At 33.9% G+C, this 19,736-nt stretch overlaps 1 protein-coding gene across 1 annotated transcript; it reads left to right on the top strand.

The window, feature by feature from the left end:
* Positions 1–8,176: 8,176 nt before the first annotated feature.
* On the top strand, positions 8,177–19,526 carry LOC127717850 (chitin synthase chs-2-like). The gene is made up of 8 exons (XM_052223707.1): positions 8,177–8,294; positions 9,329–9,536; positions 12,467–12,667; positions 13,985–14,382; positions 14,810–14,974; positions 16,815–17,026; positions 17,532–17,716; positions 18,280–19,526. The coding sequence occupies exons 1-8, from the start codon at positions 8,181–8,183 to the stop codon at positions 19,341–19,343; spliced, it is 2,547 nt and encodes an 848-aa protein (XP_052079667.1). The 5' UTR covers positions 8,177–8,180; the 3' UTR covers positions 19,344–19,526.
* Positions 19,527–19,736: the final 210 nt, after the last annotated feature.

Genomic DNA, 19,736 nt, shown 5'->3' with positions numbered 1-19,736 from the left:
TCTACGTGATTCGGTCTCTGGTCTCATTGTCAATCATACTACATCGTCTTATTCTTATATAGAAAACTGTAGACTGAGCAACACGAACCCAACCAAAAACCATCAATGTTCTTAAAATGCACATGTAAGACGCCAGGAGAGTATTTGATATGGTTTAAATATATACAGAAATGAAATGTAATTGACACAATTTAGAATTAATACTTTTTTTAATCAACTATGAGGTCACAACACTTGGACAAAGGGAAGAGATGGCGATACTCGATCCAAACAAGGAACTTCTGTCAACTTCTTTGAGCTTCGACATTCAATATATATTTTCGGACAAAGAAATCTACACTCTCAATTTCCATTTACAAAATTCGAAACAATTATTTAAACCAGATTAGTTAAATAGCTTAAACAAATTTGCTTTATTTCATGTATTGTAATATGTTAAAGGATATTTGTATCCCCTTTCTACTGCGGTGTCTTTCTGGACATTTCGCTACTGCTGAATCGACGAAGGGAAGATAGAGAATACGACACCATTTTGAAAAAGGTATATAGTATGTTATCGTGGCGATCAGTTTTAATTGGTGGAGGAAGTCGGAGTGCCCGGAGAGAACCACCGACCTTCGGCGGGAAAACTGACAATCCTAGTCAATTAAGCTTGGAGTTCGAACTCACAACGTCAGTGTTGACATTCTATTGATACAGAAGTTTAAAATTGAGAATGGAAATGGGGAATGTGTCAAAGAGACAACAACCCGACCATAGAGACTACTTAGACGACTTGGCCACCCAGGCCCCTTAATTCAAAAGACAATAATAACAGAACAAGCAATTTGATATATCAAATAACTGAAAGACATGTAGCTGAGAGGGTGGTGAAGCAAACTGTTACCCCTAAACAAAACAAAGTCAACCTTGGCTTCGCATTGGTTGACAATGCTTTCTCGGAGTAACAATCTGCTCTATCACTCTCTTAGCTATTTGTTATTTATATGATATTTCATGGTTACATATATGCTATCGAATATGTCTAACATCTTGGATTAAATAAAAACCGTTCAGATATACCATTAATTTTGAATTTGACTGTGTAGAAAAAAGCGTCTAGTCTGTTTTTCTACATGTAAGGAGCATTTTAAATACGAAATGGACGGGTCAATTATTCTTTTGTGTATTATATTCACAATAATGTCGTGTGGATATATCATATTTACTTATACTTTACGTAAAGAGAAAAACGATTACGAAGCAATCCAAAATGATAAAATGAATAAAATATATTGTTGTAGACAGATGAAAACATACCCGCCAGAAATTCAGGTCGTAAGATGTTATACGCTTGTTGTGCAACAATGTGGCATGAAACAGAAAACGAGATGAAACAGATATTAAAGTCTGTTTTCAGGTTGGTTAACATGTTTAAATACCAATGCAACATACAAACACGCACACACACACACCAAACAGAAAAACGAGATGAAACAGATATTAAAGTCTGTTTTCAGGTTGGTTAATATGTTTAAATACCAATGCAACATACAAACACGCACGCACACAAAACAGAAAACCAGATGAAGCGGCTATGAAAGTCGCCAGTCGGGGTGACTCGTCACTTCATGGTGTTTTTTACTTTTTAAATTTCATTTAGATCGCCTCCCTTTGAACGGCAAGTGTAAGAACATTCGGCGCACCTCGGCAGACCTAACGTAAGATGTAGAGTAGCAGAATCTGCCTAGGGTTACCAACTGGTTTAAAAAGTAACGCCATATGGCCCTGACATGACACATCACCTACAAACCAATATTCCGTCATCTGGTTTCTGAAACTTAACTATCTTCTGACAGCGTTATCATGCCAGAATCGAGTTTGTTGAAACTGATCTCGGTGAGATTTCCAGTGACACTAGAACAATAGAAAAGTGACTCTTCTTATGAAAGAGATAGAAAAGGTCAATATAAAGGAAAGATAATTTACACATAAAACTCGATATGCATAGGGGTGAATATCTCTTAAAACACAAAACCATAATATAACTTTTATATAACCACTATAAGTAAAGTATATTTTAAAGCTAAATTTGTTGATATATGATTTTTTAGATGCCAAATATGCTGTTAATTGAACAATTTATTGCTCAACATAGGGTGTATTAAAAACTGCCAATCTTGACTGCATATGTTTCGTTTTTCTTAAAAAAAATATATATAAAACCTTAATAATGTAGCTTTCTGAGGATCCAATTTTTAACGTGTTCCAAAATGTAGTTTCGCCACAAGAATATTTCAAAGTTGGGTCATTTTGTCTATATCAATGTCTGTAAATTCGTATGATCGAGCACACCGATAAGTGTATCGTTGGGAGAACTCGATATAGTGTAATCAATATACGTGACAAATTACCTAATGTGGAGTGTATTGAAATCATCATAATATAAATGATCAACATATTATGTTTGAAAAACATGAGTCCTATAATATAAGACTTTAAAGGTTCATATCATTTACATTCAACGTTTTTTATCGGATTTTTTTTTTTGTATTAAATAAATGTAAACTCGAGGTTCAACATTGATAGTGAAAAAAAAATCGCATAAAAACGTTGAATGTAAATGATATGAACCTTCGAATTCCTATAATATAGGACTAGAAAACATGTGATCCAAATTAACCACGTGTGTTAAACAATAGACTTTGCACTTTTATGATGAGCAGGTATGCGCATCTTACAAATTCAAATCTGTAAAAAAAAAGAAAAATTGAAATACTTACACACTACGCAATAGTTTTTTCTTTGTTCAAAAATCATGGGTATTTTTATTTTGTATTTCTTTGATATGAATATACTCATTTCTCTAACTTTGATTTATGTTTATTGTCAGTTCATGTAATATGTTGGAGTGTGTGCAAAATAAAAATATCCATCCGAGTCAAATTAAAAATGCATTAATTTTTCTTATCTTTTGTATAATTGAAAATTTTTTGCAGGTGTTGATTCAGAAGTCCGCATGTGAAATCTTTATCTTTAACTTGCATATTAAAGTATAAACAGTGGCAGTTCAAGAAATTTTCCTAAGGGAACGACCAATTAACTTTAAGAAAAAAGGGGGTTATGGGATTTTTCTTTAAAAATATTATGATCCCCAATTTGATGAATTTTGTTGGTAATACTTTTATACAAACACTACATATAGGAAAGTATATGTTAAATCTAAATTTATTAATATATGAAAAATGTTTGACTCGGACAAAAAAAAACAAACCCTCCCCCCCCCCCCCCCCCCCCCGTTTTGAAGTAAAAATGGTTGAAACCTAAGGGGATGCCCACTGACTGCCTAAAAAAAGGAAGCCCGCTCCAGTCCTGCTTCAGTGATTTCGTATATAATTAATCAATTTGTCTCGCACTGAAAGGAGCGGCCGGGAACCCTGCCCCCTCCCCTATTCAGACTCTGATGAAAGTTTGTAAATCAGGCGGGTAGCATGCGAGGAGCTTTTTTTAAAATAACTTGGCTAGTTCTCTGACGTTCAACGACTGTTTTCCCAGACAAGCACGGCCCAGCTTGTCTTGCAAAACAGCCGTTGGACGTCAGGGTAACCTCGGACTATAATTTGGCATGTCGTATTAATAAACAAATTAAATCTTTATTTTGTCATAAACTTTGTGAACTACAATGTCATGCAAACTGAAACCAAAAGCCCATCCTTGATAAAAATGTCAAGTGTGCCAAATGTGGAATTAAGACGGCAAACAGATCGTATCATAATATGAACAAGCCTGCGGAGTTTTTTTAAATTGGTAACAAGACAATCATAGCTTATGATCAAACCCCAGGGTCCTCCACAAAAAAAAGAAGGTCGGACACTTGTCAAATATGTCCCAATATAGCTTAAAATGTCATGAAACTTTAGACTAAAATTTAAACTATGGTCTTATTTTAAATGCCGTTGATGCCAAAACATATATGTTAATGTTCAAAATTGAATTTACAGATGAACTTTCGTGGGTCTCTCCTTTCCCTTTTGCTCAGTTTCTTTATCAATAGAAATTTTAAACATGAGAATTCAGAATTTACATGTAAACAAACCACAAACAAAATATTGAAAGACGTGGTTTTACTGACAATGGAGGCTAAAGAAGTCTTCAAGATTTACAAAACATTACCGACAAAAGCCTTCAGTTGGGCAATCTTACTGTAATCTGATTATCTCTACTGATAAATAATACAACACTAATGACACATTTAAGTTTTGGAATAATTTTATTCACACAGACTTTTTCTCATTAATTTACATTTCTTTGCTCTTGTCTTTTCGGAGTTTAAATTGGGAATTACAAATTGCTGCATGAAAGAGACTAGCTCCACATTTCTATGCATATGATCGTCATATGTACTTGAGATTATTCCATAAAACATCCGTTTGATATCCTTTCAATGCCAGAAACGGTCTTTTACCCAGCTGAGAGCTAGTGAGTTTTCTGCCACAATTACAAGGAAAAACTGGCTACAACTTGCACTGGATCAGGCACTTGAATCTTACATCGATCTTGATGTTAAGCAGTTTAAAGGCCCCTTCGGAACTGTTGGATTCTGTGACAGTCTTCCTTCCATACAGAACATCGCTGCAAAATAATTTGATCATTCACTATTAGGTGATAATAATATTATTTGGCAATCCAAAGAGAACCTGAAAATATTAGACCAATGTTTGCACAGAAAATCAAATGATTGTTACCACAGATAAAAATAATCTAAATTTCGTAATATTTTCACCCGACATCCCCCCCCCCCCTCTAATTTGTGCAATGTATGGTGGTTTTAACCCTTTTCGGCTTTCAGTATGTTTAATGAAAAATGCATAAATTAGATGAATTTCTAGTAAATTTCTACGATATTCTTTATCATTTGACAAAATACCATGCATCTGCATTAAATTGTTTACTATTTGAAAAAGCGCGCCTTCGTTTACTTTAATTTATCTCCCTTTATTTCACATGGCAAAGCAAATAAAAAATTGCCAATCTTTGCTGCATATCAATTTTTTTCCCCGATAAAAATATATATCATGCAACATGATCAACTTTACAAATTGGGAGAAAATCAAGGTGTTCCAACCATTGGATAATATTAAAAAAAAATAATGAAAGGATGACATGATTACAAGTTTGAACCCTGACGACACTAAAAATCGAAAATTCACGCATTTACCTATCATATGAAGATACGATGAGGTGATAAACTTAACAATTAATAATTTACCTGATTCATTATCATATTCACATTATGTTGACACGTCTGAGTTCGTCTGTGCTAGCTCATTTCAAACAAGCAAAACAATTCCGGCATTATCCGTTTTTCTTTACCGATCGCCTCTAGTCAGAAGAGCGCACTGTTTACAGGAGAGGTAATATTTTGTCACCAGTTCGCGCACTGATCTTGGTGCGTTTGTATTGGCTTTCCGACCTTATACTGTAAGCCAATTTATTTTGCCTGATACTTTTTCCGCCTTTAGCACTTTCTATCCTACTTCGCGAATCACTGCTTGCGATTTTCTTAAATTGACTTTGTTCATGCATTCATGCAAGGGAAAATCAAAGTTTGGCATATCCTCGACGACTAATAATCGAGTCGAAAAATTGCGTGAATGAATTTCTGGAAAATAAGTTGGCTTACGGTACATTAGACATCAAGGTCAGAATAAAAAAAAATATAAACAAAACTAAACAAAACAAGCCCTATTAATTCAAAATAAATCAATGCATAAAGCTATGAGAAAATATGGATAAATATGATTAGGTATGATTTGTATTATGCTGAATTATTTACAGTAACAAATTGGATTTTTCCATACGTTCCGAAGTGTTCTTGTTGACTGTATGCAGCTTTAAGATATCTAAAATTCAAATTCCCCTAAATTGTGAATAAGGATACATGTACCTATTGAACAGAGAAACCATTTTAAACTGCCTTATGTAACATGCAAAACAATCAACTTCCCGCGCTTAATCTGGAGACAGAAAACGAACGTTCAGTGGTATTTCTTTACGCTTTGTAAATTATTACCTTTAGTTATCTAAACGTATAATGTAGATTATACATTTGAGCGTATATAGAAAAACAAACAAACAAAACACACACACACACACACACACGATATCTATTCTTATTTATTTTCAAGGTTGGACATGAGACAATACAAAAATAATCTTATAGCTGAAAAAATTCAAGGAGATGATGACGAAAATGACATTGAAACCTTTGATCTTGAAGGTAAATATAAATGAACTCATTACTTTAGATGCCGTTCAGAGTCTGAAGACAATGCGTACACCACCATGGCTTCTCAAACGAGCAATTCAAGAGAGCAGAATCGAAAACGATCGCAAATTTAGCAAAGACAAAATAACAGCAAACTAAAGTACTAAGCAATTAAAAAAAAACTTTATGGTTTTTCTATCGGTATAAGGCACAAGCCACAGTTTAGGGAACATTTAATGTTTGTAATGAATATCGGTATTCCATGCAATTAGCAAAACTAATTGTGAAAACTAGTTAAGTCACCGCTACCAACCGTAAATAGAAGAGAAAAAGTAAAACTGAATATTGCACGGACATCAGGCCCGGATCCAGTCATCTAAAAAAGGGGGTTCGAACACACACTCCCCCGGAACACCATGAAACGTTCACAAAATTATAAAACAAAAACCAAAAACCAAATAAATCGAAAAAAGGGGGGTTTCTAACCTCCGGAACACCCCCTCCCCCTGGATCCGCCAATGGACATGACAGTACTAAATGAACTTTTCATTATAGGATAATTCAAATCCGATAGCTATTGTAAAAATACATGAAAATATTCATCATATTTAATAGATATCTACAGTCTGCAATAACATAATTTTATACAGTTCATTTTTTTTAATACTCATAAAGGTATTTTGCAAGTAGTAAAACTGCTACCAAGCATGTTAAATGTTAAAGTAGTATTTTGTAAGGGTTATCGTCATTACTGGTAATTTAGAATTTGAAAACAATTGTGCAGTGATACTTATATAAATCGATTACCTCCCTTTGATTAGCACTCAAGATTATTTTGTCCACCGAAGTCACAAACAGTGATCAAATCTGTTAAGTTCCATCCGACACCCTATTGACCGTTTCGTCCATCAGGCTCCGTTACAGTTATGCAAATACGTGAACATTAATTGTATTTCAACCCTTTAAGCTGTATTTTCATTTTAGCACAAGTATTCTTTGATGATGCGTTTGAACCACTAAAAGATGGAGAGAAATTTCCGTATGTTAATGATTATGTGAAAACGTTTACAAGCGTCATTGAAGAGGCTGGCAGGTACGGATACATACTATGATTGTAAAATTTTTGAAATTGAAAAAAATAGATATGTCGTTGTTATATTTTATACCAAAAAGAAATAAACATAAATCGTGACAGAAAATATCACGTGACAAAACCCAATGCATAGCAATGAACTGCCTTTTCTTGCTGTTCTTCATTTCAAAGTCATGACAAGACTTTCAACAAGGAGAAAAATAACACACCTGACTGCAAGTTCAAGAGGGTCTTTAGTACTGGTTTAATCATTTCTCAAATACTGCCATGTCAATTTACAATGAATTCTGTGATGACACTTCGTGAAATTTATTGTATCTTGTATTGTCTGATATTGTGTAGTCTTAACCTGCAGTAATAAACAACTTTGTCTTCCTTGAAAATTTTATAATTCGCTATAGCGGTAGCGAGCAGATTTTGACAATTGCATCCAAAACACAAACTCTGCGTATCTCTTTGATTTATTATCCAATGTATAGCTCATTGCTAGATATAGTTTGCCATCGTTGTACGTTTTAATCTTTGAACAAATTGGTTGTTGGTGGTTGGTGTGTTTAATTATTGTTAATTTTCATAACAGGAAATACAGACATTAAAAAAAGGAGAGAACTATGGGAAAGTGCGAAACAATGAACGTGGCAACATATTTTGTATAATTAAAGAAAACTTGACTTCTTATTTCTGAATCTTTAAAGACGCAACATAACATTATAGATGCCCAAACAATATTATTTTGCTCATTATTGAGAAGTTAAAGCAATACAAATAAAGTTCTATTTCATGAATTATTGCTATTTTAGCATTGTTCACGGCAAAAGAATTAGCGTTCCACCAGGTGAAATGTATCGAACTCCATATGGAGGCAGACTTCATTATGAACTTCCGGGAGGAAATGAATTAATCATACATCTCAAGGATAAAACTAAAATTCGACACAAGAAAAGATGGAGTCAGGTATGTGAAACATTGAAATGTTTGACTCTTAATTATTGCATTTAAAATTAGTGAATAATTTTCTTGGTCATTAAAATAAACTTTGAAAAAGCTAGACGTACTCTTAATTATTGCATTTAAAATAAGTGAATAATTTTCTTGGTCATTAAAATAAACTTTGAAAAAAGCTAGAAATAACTGCGCTTATAAACATCAAACAAAATCGTGTTATTGTGGACAATTGCTTGTCTTTTGGTATTTTGTCTCTTAACAGATGGGTGTTGAATGTCTTACTTTAGATAATTTAAAATGATCTGTGACTTCCTTCTTTGTATATTTTCACTTTTTTCTATTATGTTAACATGGCATATTATCTTTCAACTGAAAATAAATTAAATATTGCACATCCTGAGCGTAAATTTTACGTCATTTCATGCATATCACAGTCAAGTTTGGGGCATATAGGACAATTCAAATTGAAAATAAGAAAAGATGATAACAAATGCCAGAAGGTTAAACAACAGATCTAAAATCGAAGTACAAAGTGATAGTTCCATAGAATAACGACTGAGGTAACAAAAAATCAGAGTGTCTGAATTCTAAGAATTCCTAAACACAAAACCAATGCAATAGAATAAGAAAAAAAGACGAGCACGATGAGATAGATAATCGCAGGCTACAATGGCTAAAGTTAAATTAGAGCACCATACAATTACGGTACCATTCTTGCTCCATCAGATGCGCATTTCGATAATTAATGTCTCTACAGTGATGATCGAGGTTACAATATTTGAATGCACAAAACCTTATACGAGCGTTGAAGATCTGATTAAAAACAAGGAGTATCTAAACATGGAATAAGAGCTATGCACGAGGAAGATATATCACTTGAATTTAAAATGATTTAGAATTTTTATCAGTAAATTCAAAATTAGAACAATAAGCTTATATTCGTTTTTAATGGCGGTCATTTAGACGTTCCACAGATTTAAACTTTCCAACACATAACAAAACAGTAACATTACATCAATTTCTTTCTTTTGAATTTTCCGTAGGTCATGTACATGTTTTACATACTGCAATGGAAATTAGAGCGCGAGTTCAAAAAAGAGGACTTACAAATAGCTGCAGAGAATACATACATTTTAGCGCTTGATGGCGACGTTGACTTTGAACCGGAAGCAGTGCTCAGTTTGATGAGGCGCATGAATAAATCAAAGATTGTAGGAGCTGCATGTGGAAGAATTCATCCAATAGGAACAGGTAAGAATACTCGGTCCGGGTACCTCACGGAACAAAATACAAAAATAAATTGAAATGAGAACACTGGAACAGAAAAATCATTACGCACTTTAAATTCATTCCCACAAAAAAGTAAATGTCGCAATATTGGACCAGCAATCAAATATTCGTCAGTATTTTTGCATTGAAAGAAGGTCAACAAGTCCGCTTTTAGATTTAAGAGACCACTTTATCAAAATAAAAACAAAAAAGTAATTATAATCTGGAAACAGAATTATATAATATAATTATAAAATTGAAGACAGCCTTTGAAAACAAAATAAATTTAACCAAACATTGGACCCATAACGGAAAACACTTAAAAAGCTTTAATTAACATTCAATATAAAAATGAGGAGATGTGGTATGATTACCAATGACACAACTACACGGTGTAGAATGGTAACGGACTTATCGGTTTTTTTTCGGCGTTTCCGCACTAATCGGGTTCGGCAACGGACTTATCGCGTTTTCAGATGTCAACATTTGGCGTAAGTGGTTATTTCTTTCAACTTGTATTAAAGCAGAATTGATATTTCCAAATAAGCTTGATGTCACGGAATTGGGAAATTATTTATTTTGCTGGCTAGCTAATCATATATTCATGGGAAGCTACGATTTATTTCAAATTGTTTCCACCAACGTGGTACCCGAACTTGAAAACAAACATTTTTCATGGAAAGATGTCTAATTGAAGCGTGTTTTAAGCATGCTGTTTTCTTTTCCAAGTAAATTTTTGGTTATTATTCATTAAATGTAGACATTTTCCCTTTCGGAACTGTTTCATGCACAATTAAGGTTTAAATGATGGTTAATTTGAAAAATTAGTGGCACCGGACTTTTTGTGTTATTAGCACCGGACTTTTTGTGCGCAAATGAATATGGAGACTCCTATCTTCTCAGTCAGTCTATGTGTTTACTCCGCCTGGGTTAATCACCTCTTACTTTATACATTAATCACACATCACGCAATGATATATTTTATTAATCCACAAACAAAAGTGTGGGATTCTATCAGTATCTCGTCCTCATAGCAGGAATTTAAGGTTTCTAGTCCATATAATTATGACGTCTGGGAAGGCAATTCTAAATTTTTGCCTTGACGCCCTTCTGCGACGATGTAAGGCGTCAAAGAAAGAAAAAATATAATAAATAGCCTTTCAAGACGTCATAATTATGGTACGGCCTTCAACAATGAGCATATTCAGCTATAAAAGGCCCCGAAATGACAATGTAAAACAATTCAAACGAGAACTTTTTAACGGCCTTATTTATATAAAAATATGAACGAAAATCAAATGTGTAACACATAAACAAACGACAACCACTGAATTACAGGCTCCTGACTTGGGGTAGGCACATACATACATAATGTAGCGTGGTTAAACATCACGGTTAGCGGGATCCCAACCCTCCCCCTAACCTGGGACAGTGGTAGAACAGTCCAACATAAGAATGAACTATAAAAATCAGTTGAAAAAGGCATAACTCATCAGATGGACAAAAATACAAGTGGACGTGGTCGGGTACTTGTACATCCCAACAACAAAAAGACACTAGGAACAGATCTGCGAGTACTCGCAGTTTACTGACAACTAGTTCAAAGCCACTAACAACTAATAAAACAATCATGCATCTAAGACTAAATGGGTTAATAATTTAGGTTGTCACAGTTATTCACCGGCTCCATCAACAATTGTTTTTCATGACTGAAACATAAAGCTTCACTCATACATGCATCATTATGAATACGTCGAAAGAAGACTTGAATATATATATTTAGATATATAAATCATGTAACGTAAAATAGGCTAAAATTGAATTGAATGTTGCTGATTGTTTTTTAACATCCTTGCCCTTGGCCTTGCATTTAAACGAGAGACATTAATATTAACCTGTCTTTTCTATTACGCCGGAATGAATGTGTCTTTTCGAAACATCCATCAATAGACCTGCACATGTTAATCTGTAAACATGTAAAGAGCAGAAATAAAAGCCTTATTCCTTGACCATTTGTGTTTTGTTTGGCATTGCATATGATATTACCCCATACCGGTATACTTTTACTCAATGTCCCTTTATTTTTGTATCATAATGTAAAAATCATGATTGAAAAAAACACTTGTCCGTGATAAGTTCCAGACTTGTATATTCTAGCACAAGATGTCAAATGGGGTTTTTAAAATCTTTTGTTTATCATTTCCCAAACAAACAAAAAATACGAAAACATCATTTTTTACCCTGTTAAAACAATAAAAACACAAGAGTCCTTCAGTTTGCTCAATAAACCCCAACAGTTCCTTGCCAAAAAACACGTCATTTTAGAGAAACCCGATTAGTCCGCTACCAAGCAATTTTGAAAAAGCTTTAATATATGATATTTTTTGTTTTTGAATGCACACAAGTGGTTCTAATATGTATTTTGCATGAAATAAAGGAGCACAAAAAGTCCACATTCTAATATACTGTGTATTTGAACGGAAACCACACCACTAGTAGCTGTGTTCGGCCGGTTGTCCTGTTTAGTGTGGAGCTCTTTGAAAAAGCCAAGAGTGGTACCGAAGCAAAATGAAAAATTTTGCAAACTTAGATCATCGGTGCCTTCCGTGATCATATAAACATAAACACTAACGACTTCTTTTCGTCTGTTTGGCTCATTTTGTGTCACACTGTCTGGAAACAAAACGCGATAAGTCCGTTGCCGAACCCGATTAGTGCGGAAACGCCGACAAAAACCCGATAAGTCCGTTACCATTCTACACCGTGAACTATCCATCAAAGTTCAAATGACGTGGATGTATTGTTTCATGATGTATTTATGATATGAAATCGAATACAAAGAAAAAATAAAATACGATATTATTGAGTACACTCTATTCCAAGGTTATGGTTAATTATAATTTTTGTATCAGGACCAATGGTATGGTATCAAAAGTTTGAATATGCAATAAGTCATTGGTTACAAAAAGCTACCGAACACGTGATTGGCTGTGTATTGTGTAGTCCTGGGTGTTTCAGCCTTTTTCGTGGATCCGCTATTTTACATGCAGATGTATTGGAGACATACACAACGGTACCAACAGAAGCTCAACATGTAGTGCAGTATGATCAAGGTACTTGAATGTGTAAACTGTCTTTCTTTTTTTTCCATGTGAGATACATGTGTAGGCTCTATATGACGAATATTTATGAGATTTATTAATAGGACAGCAATAAAAAAAAAACATTATATTGAATACACATCCGAATACAAATGACGTCAACACCACAGTCCTAAAACTGTTTTACATTTTATTTCCTCAACAAGTTGCTATCTGTAGTATTTGCAACGATTTTTACTTCGTTACCGAAATTTCACGTGTTTAGTCCTTATAAGCAATAATTTACAATTGTCACTAATATCAGTAACAGAAAAAGGCAAATTTGAAAGCAACATACACCAAACTTGTTAAACATTAAATTGAGTTAGATATACTCTGTATACCTACTTTTAGTTAGGATAGACAAAGCAAACTTAGCTCTAAATGAGGGTCTGGATGGGATTTGGAGGATAAAAAAATTAATGGGACCAAAAAAAATTTAGCAAATGGGCTCTAAAAATCGAGAATAGAAAAATAGGCCAAAAAACATAAAGACTAGAGAATGATGGGTGTTAAAATTTATTTAAGAAAAGGGTATATAGGGTAAACTGGGGGTAAAATAAAAGATACATAAATGTAGACCTCCAACATGAGCTGTGAATACAATCAACAAGATCTACACAATATCTGGCATCGCCAACATCTTTTTGAAGAAAAGTTCACTCAGATTTGAAAAGTATATATTACGCACTTATCAACGAGGTTCTGTCTTTGAACAGCCTTTAGTACATGTGGCGATGTTTCACTAGATGTTTAAGAACTCCACCCATCTCCGATGTGGTCAGTCTATTCAGGAATTAAACATACTCCTTAACAAACCATATACATACAGTAATACTCTCGCTAGCTAATGCAATATGTTGGCAGGACATGTATCATTTATTTCGTCATTGTCAGTTATATATTTTTGACATTAAGGTGGTACCCAACACCTTGACTAATATTAATTTGGCTCGTTTAATTTTCATAAAATTTTGACAAAATGTTTACTTTGACCCTTTGACAAAAATATAAAAATTTCAAAAAATTTGAACCAACCCCTTTATCAAAAAAATTTCATTGGTTATATAGCAGTTTGACAAACACTAATTTTGATCATTGAGAAGCTTAATATTTCCTTAACAATACAGCGTAATTAAAACGTTTAGCTGATTTTTACAGAGTTATCTCCCTGTAGTGTTAGGTACCACCTTAATATCAAAGATTAAACTTATATAACTAAAAGAAGATAACTGAAATATACTCAAATTTAAAACAGAAAATTGTTTTTCCTTTACTGTTTCTATTTAGGTGAGGATAGGTGGCTTTGCACGCTTTTATTGAAAGAAGGTTGGCGTGTTGAATACTGCGCAGAATCCGACGCTTATACATTTGCACCAGAAGGCTTCTATGAGTTTTACAATCAACGTCGACGTTGGTCACCTTCAACCATGGCAAATATTTTAGATCTTATCGTCGACTGGAAGAATGTTACGAAGAAAAACGAAAATATCTCTTTCCTGTATATAGCGTATCACGTTTTCCTCTTTATATCTACACTGTTAACTCCAGGAACAATATTCATGCTTATACTGGGTGCTATAATTGTTGGATTTGAGGCTATTCCACCATGGCTGTCACTGATTCTGAACCTGGTTCCAGTTGGTGTGTTTCTTCTCATGTGTTTGTATGCTTCGACTCAGAGACAGGTTTGTGTATACCAGTTTGAAAAATATAATATATATATATATGTCAAGTTTAAATTAGAGAAATATAAATACATCGGAAATATTACAGCTTGCGTTCTATTTTAAGAATTCATTAATATACATTGATAAAATAGAGAATGGAAATGGGGAAGTCTCTTTCTGCATGTTCTATGACTGGCATACGTATGATCTCAATTGCTTCGGCAGCAAGCTTCTGAGAATCTGTTATTTGGCATAGATATACATATGACGTCAGAGACTTTAGGTTCACTTTTTATATTATTTACAATATGCTATATGTAGAAAGTACGTAGAGAAAAATGTAGTATATACGTCTTTCACATTTGGAAAAATCTGTAAACTCTATTAAAAACACTGAACAGATCACGCAAAAATTTAAATTTGACTTACATGTATCATTTTACAGCTTCAATTTGCTGCCATCTTATCCTGCATATATGCCATCGTCATGGCGATCGTTTTGCTTGGTGTAATCAGAGACGCAATAAACGACGGCTTGTGCTCAGTGACCACCATCTTCATAATGTTTGTCGCAGGCGTTTTTGTCATTTCAGCTATTCTACATCCACAGGTATTTATTTACTGTCCAGTACTTGTCCTTTTTTACACATTTTATAAAGTGTTTTTGTCTAATATAAAACGATATGAGGGTGATGCTTAGATTCGTGTCGAATCATTGTATCGTTATTGTGCCAAAAACTATTGTTGTCTCTATACAGAAATTTTAAACAATTTTGTACCCACTTTGTGTTCTAATTTGGATTTTATTTTGTTTATAATTATATTTTTAAAAGTTTTCAAAAGGTTTACCTGTTACGAGGTCTCTTTCTGTATACCATATACATTAATATGGTTATATACAGTCAACGCATTTTTTACTGCTCAAAAAGAACGATACTTGCAGCATACCGGTAAATCATCGGTCTATTATAGCTTTTCTACTAGGATAGTATCATTCTTATAAAATAAAAGGAGATTGGGGTAATATGTCCATGAGACAACAACAAAACGCCGCAAATTAACAATATATCTGAACCAATTGTTTATTTGTTGCTTGTTTTCGTGTCTTCGGTTGGTCGAAGTTTACTAAATGGTGTCAAATTTCTGGTCGATCTTTTTTTCTTCTCCGTGGCAATGATATACATGTAAAGATCCTAAATATTCCTATTTATCATTTAAAATAAGAAGAGAAGTTTTAAAGAATACCAGACGAGTAAACTTCATACTGTGTCAACCTTTCGCATCTATATATAAACAGCTAAAATCATCAACCACTTTATACAGGTAAAAGAAACCTTCGAACAACTGTATTAAGGGTCCAAGGGTGGCTTGTTGCAAGTCAACATTTTTTGTTTTTTATCGAACATATATGACAGTGCCAGTCGATATGATCGCCCTTCATCCCGGGCAACCTGCTTTGTAAAACCTACCTATTGCATCAATTGATACTTTGTTCCCTTACTAAATATGCATTTAAAATATGCCACTTGACGTTAAGTAAGATACAATCAACCAATCACCAACTTCATTACGTTGGAAGGTATATGTTTATGCCCCACCTACGATAATAGAGGGACATTATGTTTTTTGGTCTGTACGTCCGTTCGTTCGTTCATTCATTCGTCCGTCATTTTTTCCGTCCGTCCGTCCGTCCGTCCGTCTGTCCCGCTTCAGGTTAAAGTTTTTGGTCAAGGTAGTTTTTGATGAAGTTGAAGTCCAATCAACTTGAAACTTAGTACACATGTTTCTTATGATATGATCTTTCTAATTGAAATGCTAAATTAGAGTTTTGACCCCAATTTCACGGTCCACTGAACATAGAAAATGATAGTGCGAGTGGGGCATCCGTGTACTATGGACACATTCTTGTTTTGCCTGTTTTTTTGTTTACGTTACTTGTTAGTTAATGATTCCGAGTGTTTTGCGTCCAGTGGCAAATATAGCATTCTTACAGGACGTGAACATGTTAAGATGATATGAATACGTATCCTACATTGTACTAGACGAACGATTTTAGTCGGATTTGTAATGTATTATTTCACATGGTTACAGTCAATATACAGACATGTTCTTCTTGCTGGACACAGCCCACGACATCATAATGATAATTCATTGAATGGTCTTTCAAATTTTATCTCAAGACTCATGAGGATTGAAACGGAAAATTAGTCGAAATTTTTATTTAATAAGATATATGCATAAATTGATTAATAGGAACTAAAACAACGAAAGAAGTGGTCACATCATACGGAAGCTACGTACACATAAAGACGGATTAAATGACGAATACAAAGATTATACATCTATTTTTTTTCACGCAAAATTACTTGCCTGAACGCTCATAAAACAGATAATTATAATTTTGTTAAGTTATCATGTTCAACATGTAATTACTGTTCTCTTAATTTCAGGAATTCCTTTGTTTAATACCAGGACTTCTCTATTTTCTCGCAATACCGTCAATGTGTATGCTAATGTTTCTGTATTCCATTGGAAACCTACATGTGGTATCATGGGGTACCAGAGAAACTAAGCAGGAGCCTGATAGCAAAACCCAGAAGTCAAACCACGTACCAGAAAATGATGAGAAGGGTTATTTTTGTTCGCTTGGTAGTTTTTGTAGGTAAGTTTGTTAGAACTATTATGAGGCCTGTTTCAAAAAATGGAACCAAGGAATTATGGGTGGTGACAATTGCTATTTTGAAAAACGGAAATGCAAGTGAATCTCTCAAATTGCCTCAATATGTGGTTACCCTATTTTCAAAGTACCTCCACAGTAATCATGTATATTTTAATGGAATATTAAAATTTGCTAAACAGTGTCCTTTTGGAGAAGTCAATCTTATAGGTGCGATTCTTAGATAAAAAGAATTTAAATCTATTTCACATAATTATGTTTTCTATATAGGATATTTCACAGACGACACCTAGCACTAAATGATTGCTATACGCCGTGATGAATATTTTGAATTACATCCTTTCGGCTGTGCATACGGTTTTAAATTGACTTGCCAAAATGGATGGCATTTAAGGCATTTTCCTCCAATCTACGCTTCTAACAAATTGGTCAAATTTGACACGTATGCGGTATATAACGAAATAAAAGACAAGGCTGTTTTTTTTTCTAGCTGTATTGTCTGTCCTACAAATAATTATACACAGGAAGATTTTCTGTACACCAACATGTTGAACAAGATGAAAAAAGTGATGAAAATGGAGAAACAAGACAGTGTGTCAGAGGTTAGCCAAGGTCCACCTGCGCAGAATAAAACACAAAGGGCAACTGATATAATTAGGAATGAAGAGAGTGCAGGTATAACCGTTCTTAATATGTCAGATTTCAAATTTTGATGGTAATGCTAATGGTTAATTACACGATGAAATATATTATTTAGTAATACTCAATTATTGACAAACAATTTTAACACCACATCATTTTCTTAAATATATGTTATGTAGTTTAAAATTCGTTTCTTTCAGACGAATTTCGCAGACAAATGCATTCCCCGTTACGATTCTCAATTTCATATTGTATCTACAAATTTAAACAGGTACATGCTTACTCCCCTATCTTTTTCAATATTTTTCAATATTTTACATTTATCTTTTTAAAGACGTCATTGAATTTTATTTAATCTAAAATGTCAGTAGTGAGCATTACAAGTACTTATGCCCCAATACTTTTTTTGTGTCCTCAACGCTCCTCATCTTCGTACTTTTTAATTTGAGCGTCACTGTTGAATCTTTGTAGACAAAATGCGCGTCTGGCGTACAAATTTTTACTCCTGCTTTCTATAGTGACTGAGTTCAGTTTGATAAAATGCTAAATCAAAATGTATGAATGACTTAATTTCTTATTTTGCAATATTCATACAGATACAGAAAAAGAGACCGAAGTACATCCCATAGATGTGAATGAAATCAATAAAAATGATGAATATCTTCTCGATGAAAAATATCCAGAAATTGAAAAGAAAGAAAGAAAATTTTGGAAAAGGACTATCAAACAATATTTAAAACCTCTAAAGAAAAACATTCAGAAGGAGAAAGCAATTGAGCAAGAATTAATTGAGTTACGGAACAAGGTTTGCCTTTTCGTATTTCTATTGAATGCCATACTTGTCACTGTTATGTTTGGATTGACACAAGTCAACACGTTCAAGAATTCCCTCACGATTTATTTCCCCTGCGATGGCAGAGACGCTACGATCGTCCCGATTGCAGTGTTATTCGCTGTAGTATTTGGATTGCTTTTATTGCTTCAGTTTCTCTGCATGCTTTATCATAGGTTTTCAACGCTAGTGCACATAGCTGCAAGTACGGATATCAAAGACAATCAAAAAGCTAAAAACACAAATATTCATAATCAAATGGCCGATTTGATGACAAAATCTGTGATCGATCCACAACCACAACAAGCAATGAGTTCAGACAAAGATAGAACTATCTTGGATAAAAACAGATCAATGATGCTAAGTATAACCGAACGAAACAAAACAAAGTTCGCACATTTGAGTGATGTAGTCGATGAAAACCAGGAGATGTTACGCCAAGTAGTCAAGGAAAACCAAAACATGCTAAGCCAAGGAGTCGATAAAAAGAAAAAGTTTGGAGATTTTTATATCAAAAATAAGGATGTTTCGCAGAAAGCTCTTAACATATGGGCAAGCTTTGCGAAATCTAAATCTAAATCTAGGGACGGGGTCATTAACGAAGAAAGCACGGAACAAATTGACCTTGAAAAACAACAGCAAATATCCAATGACAAACACTTGTTTGAAAAGAGAAGGAGACATGGAAAAAAAGTTACGGCTGGTAGCAGAGAAAAGAGTCTATCAGTAGTTTCGGTTTCTAGTAGTGATGGAGATAATGTATCCAGACATTCTAAAAGGAATCACCGCAAAGTGAAAATTCCGAAAGGAAGTGATGAAACTGTTTAAAAAATGATATATGAAGGCATTATTTGCGAATGCTTAACAATATAGTAAATTGGCACTTATACGTACTTTTTAGAATGGCAGTTCTTTTTGGCATTCGAATTTTTCAAAGTTAAACATTTGTACTTATCTATATCAACCAAATATATATTTTGAACTTTATTATTACGACCCCCCCCCCCCTCCCCCCCCAATAAAAATAAAATGCAATATCAAAATAGAAAAAATATTATCGATGTTACATTGTAAGAGTTATTAACAACTTCTCCAGATACAAGTTAGATATCTAATATGTCTAACACCTTATAAAAGAGGGGCGGAAGATACCAGAGGGACAGTCAAACTCATAGATCGAAAACAAACTGACAACGCCATGGCTAAAAAATAAAAAGACAA

The sequence above is a fragment of the Mytilus californianus genome, unplaced genomic scaffold (assembly GCF_021869535.1).
Source record: "Mytilus californianus isolate M0D057914Y unplaced genomic scaffold, xbMytCali1.0.p SCAF_10, whole genome shotgun sequence".
Lineage (NCBI taxonomy): Eukaryota > Metazoa > Mollusca > Bivalvia > Mytilida > Mytilidae > Mytilus > Mytilus californianus.
The sequence above is the reverse complement of the archived record's forward strand: the minus strand, read 5'-3'. Positions and strand labels throughout refer to the sequence as shown.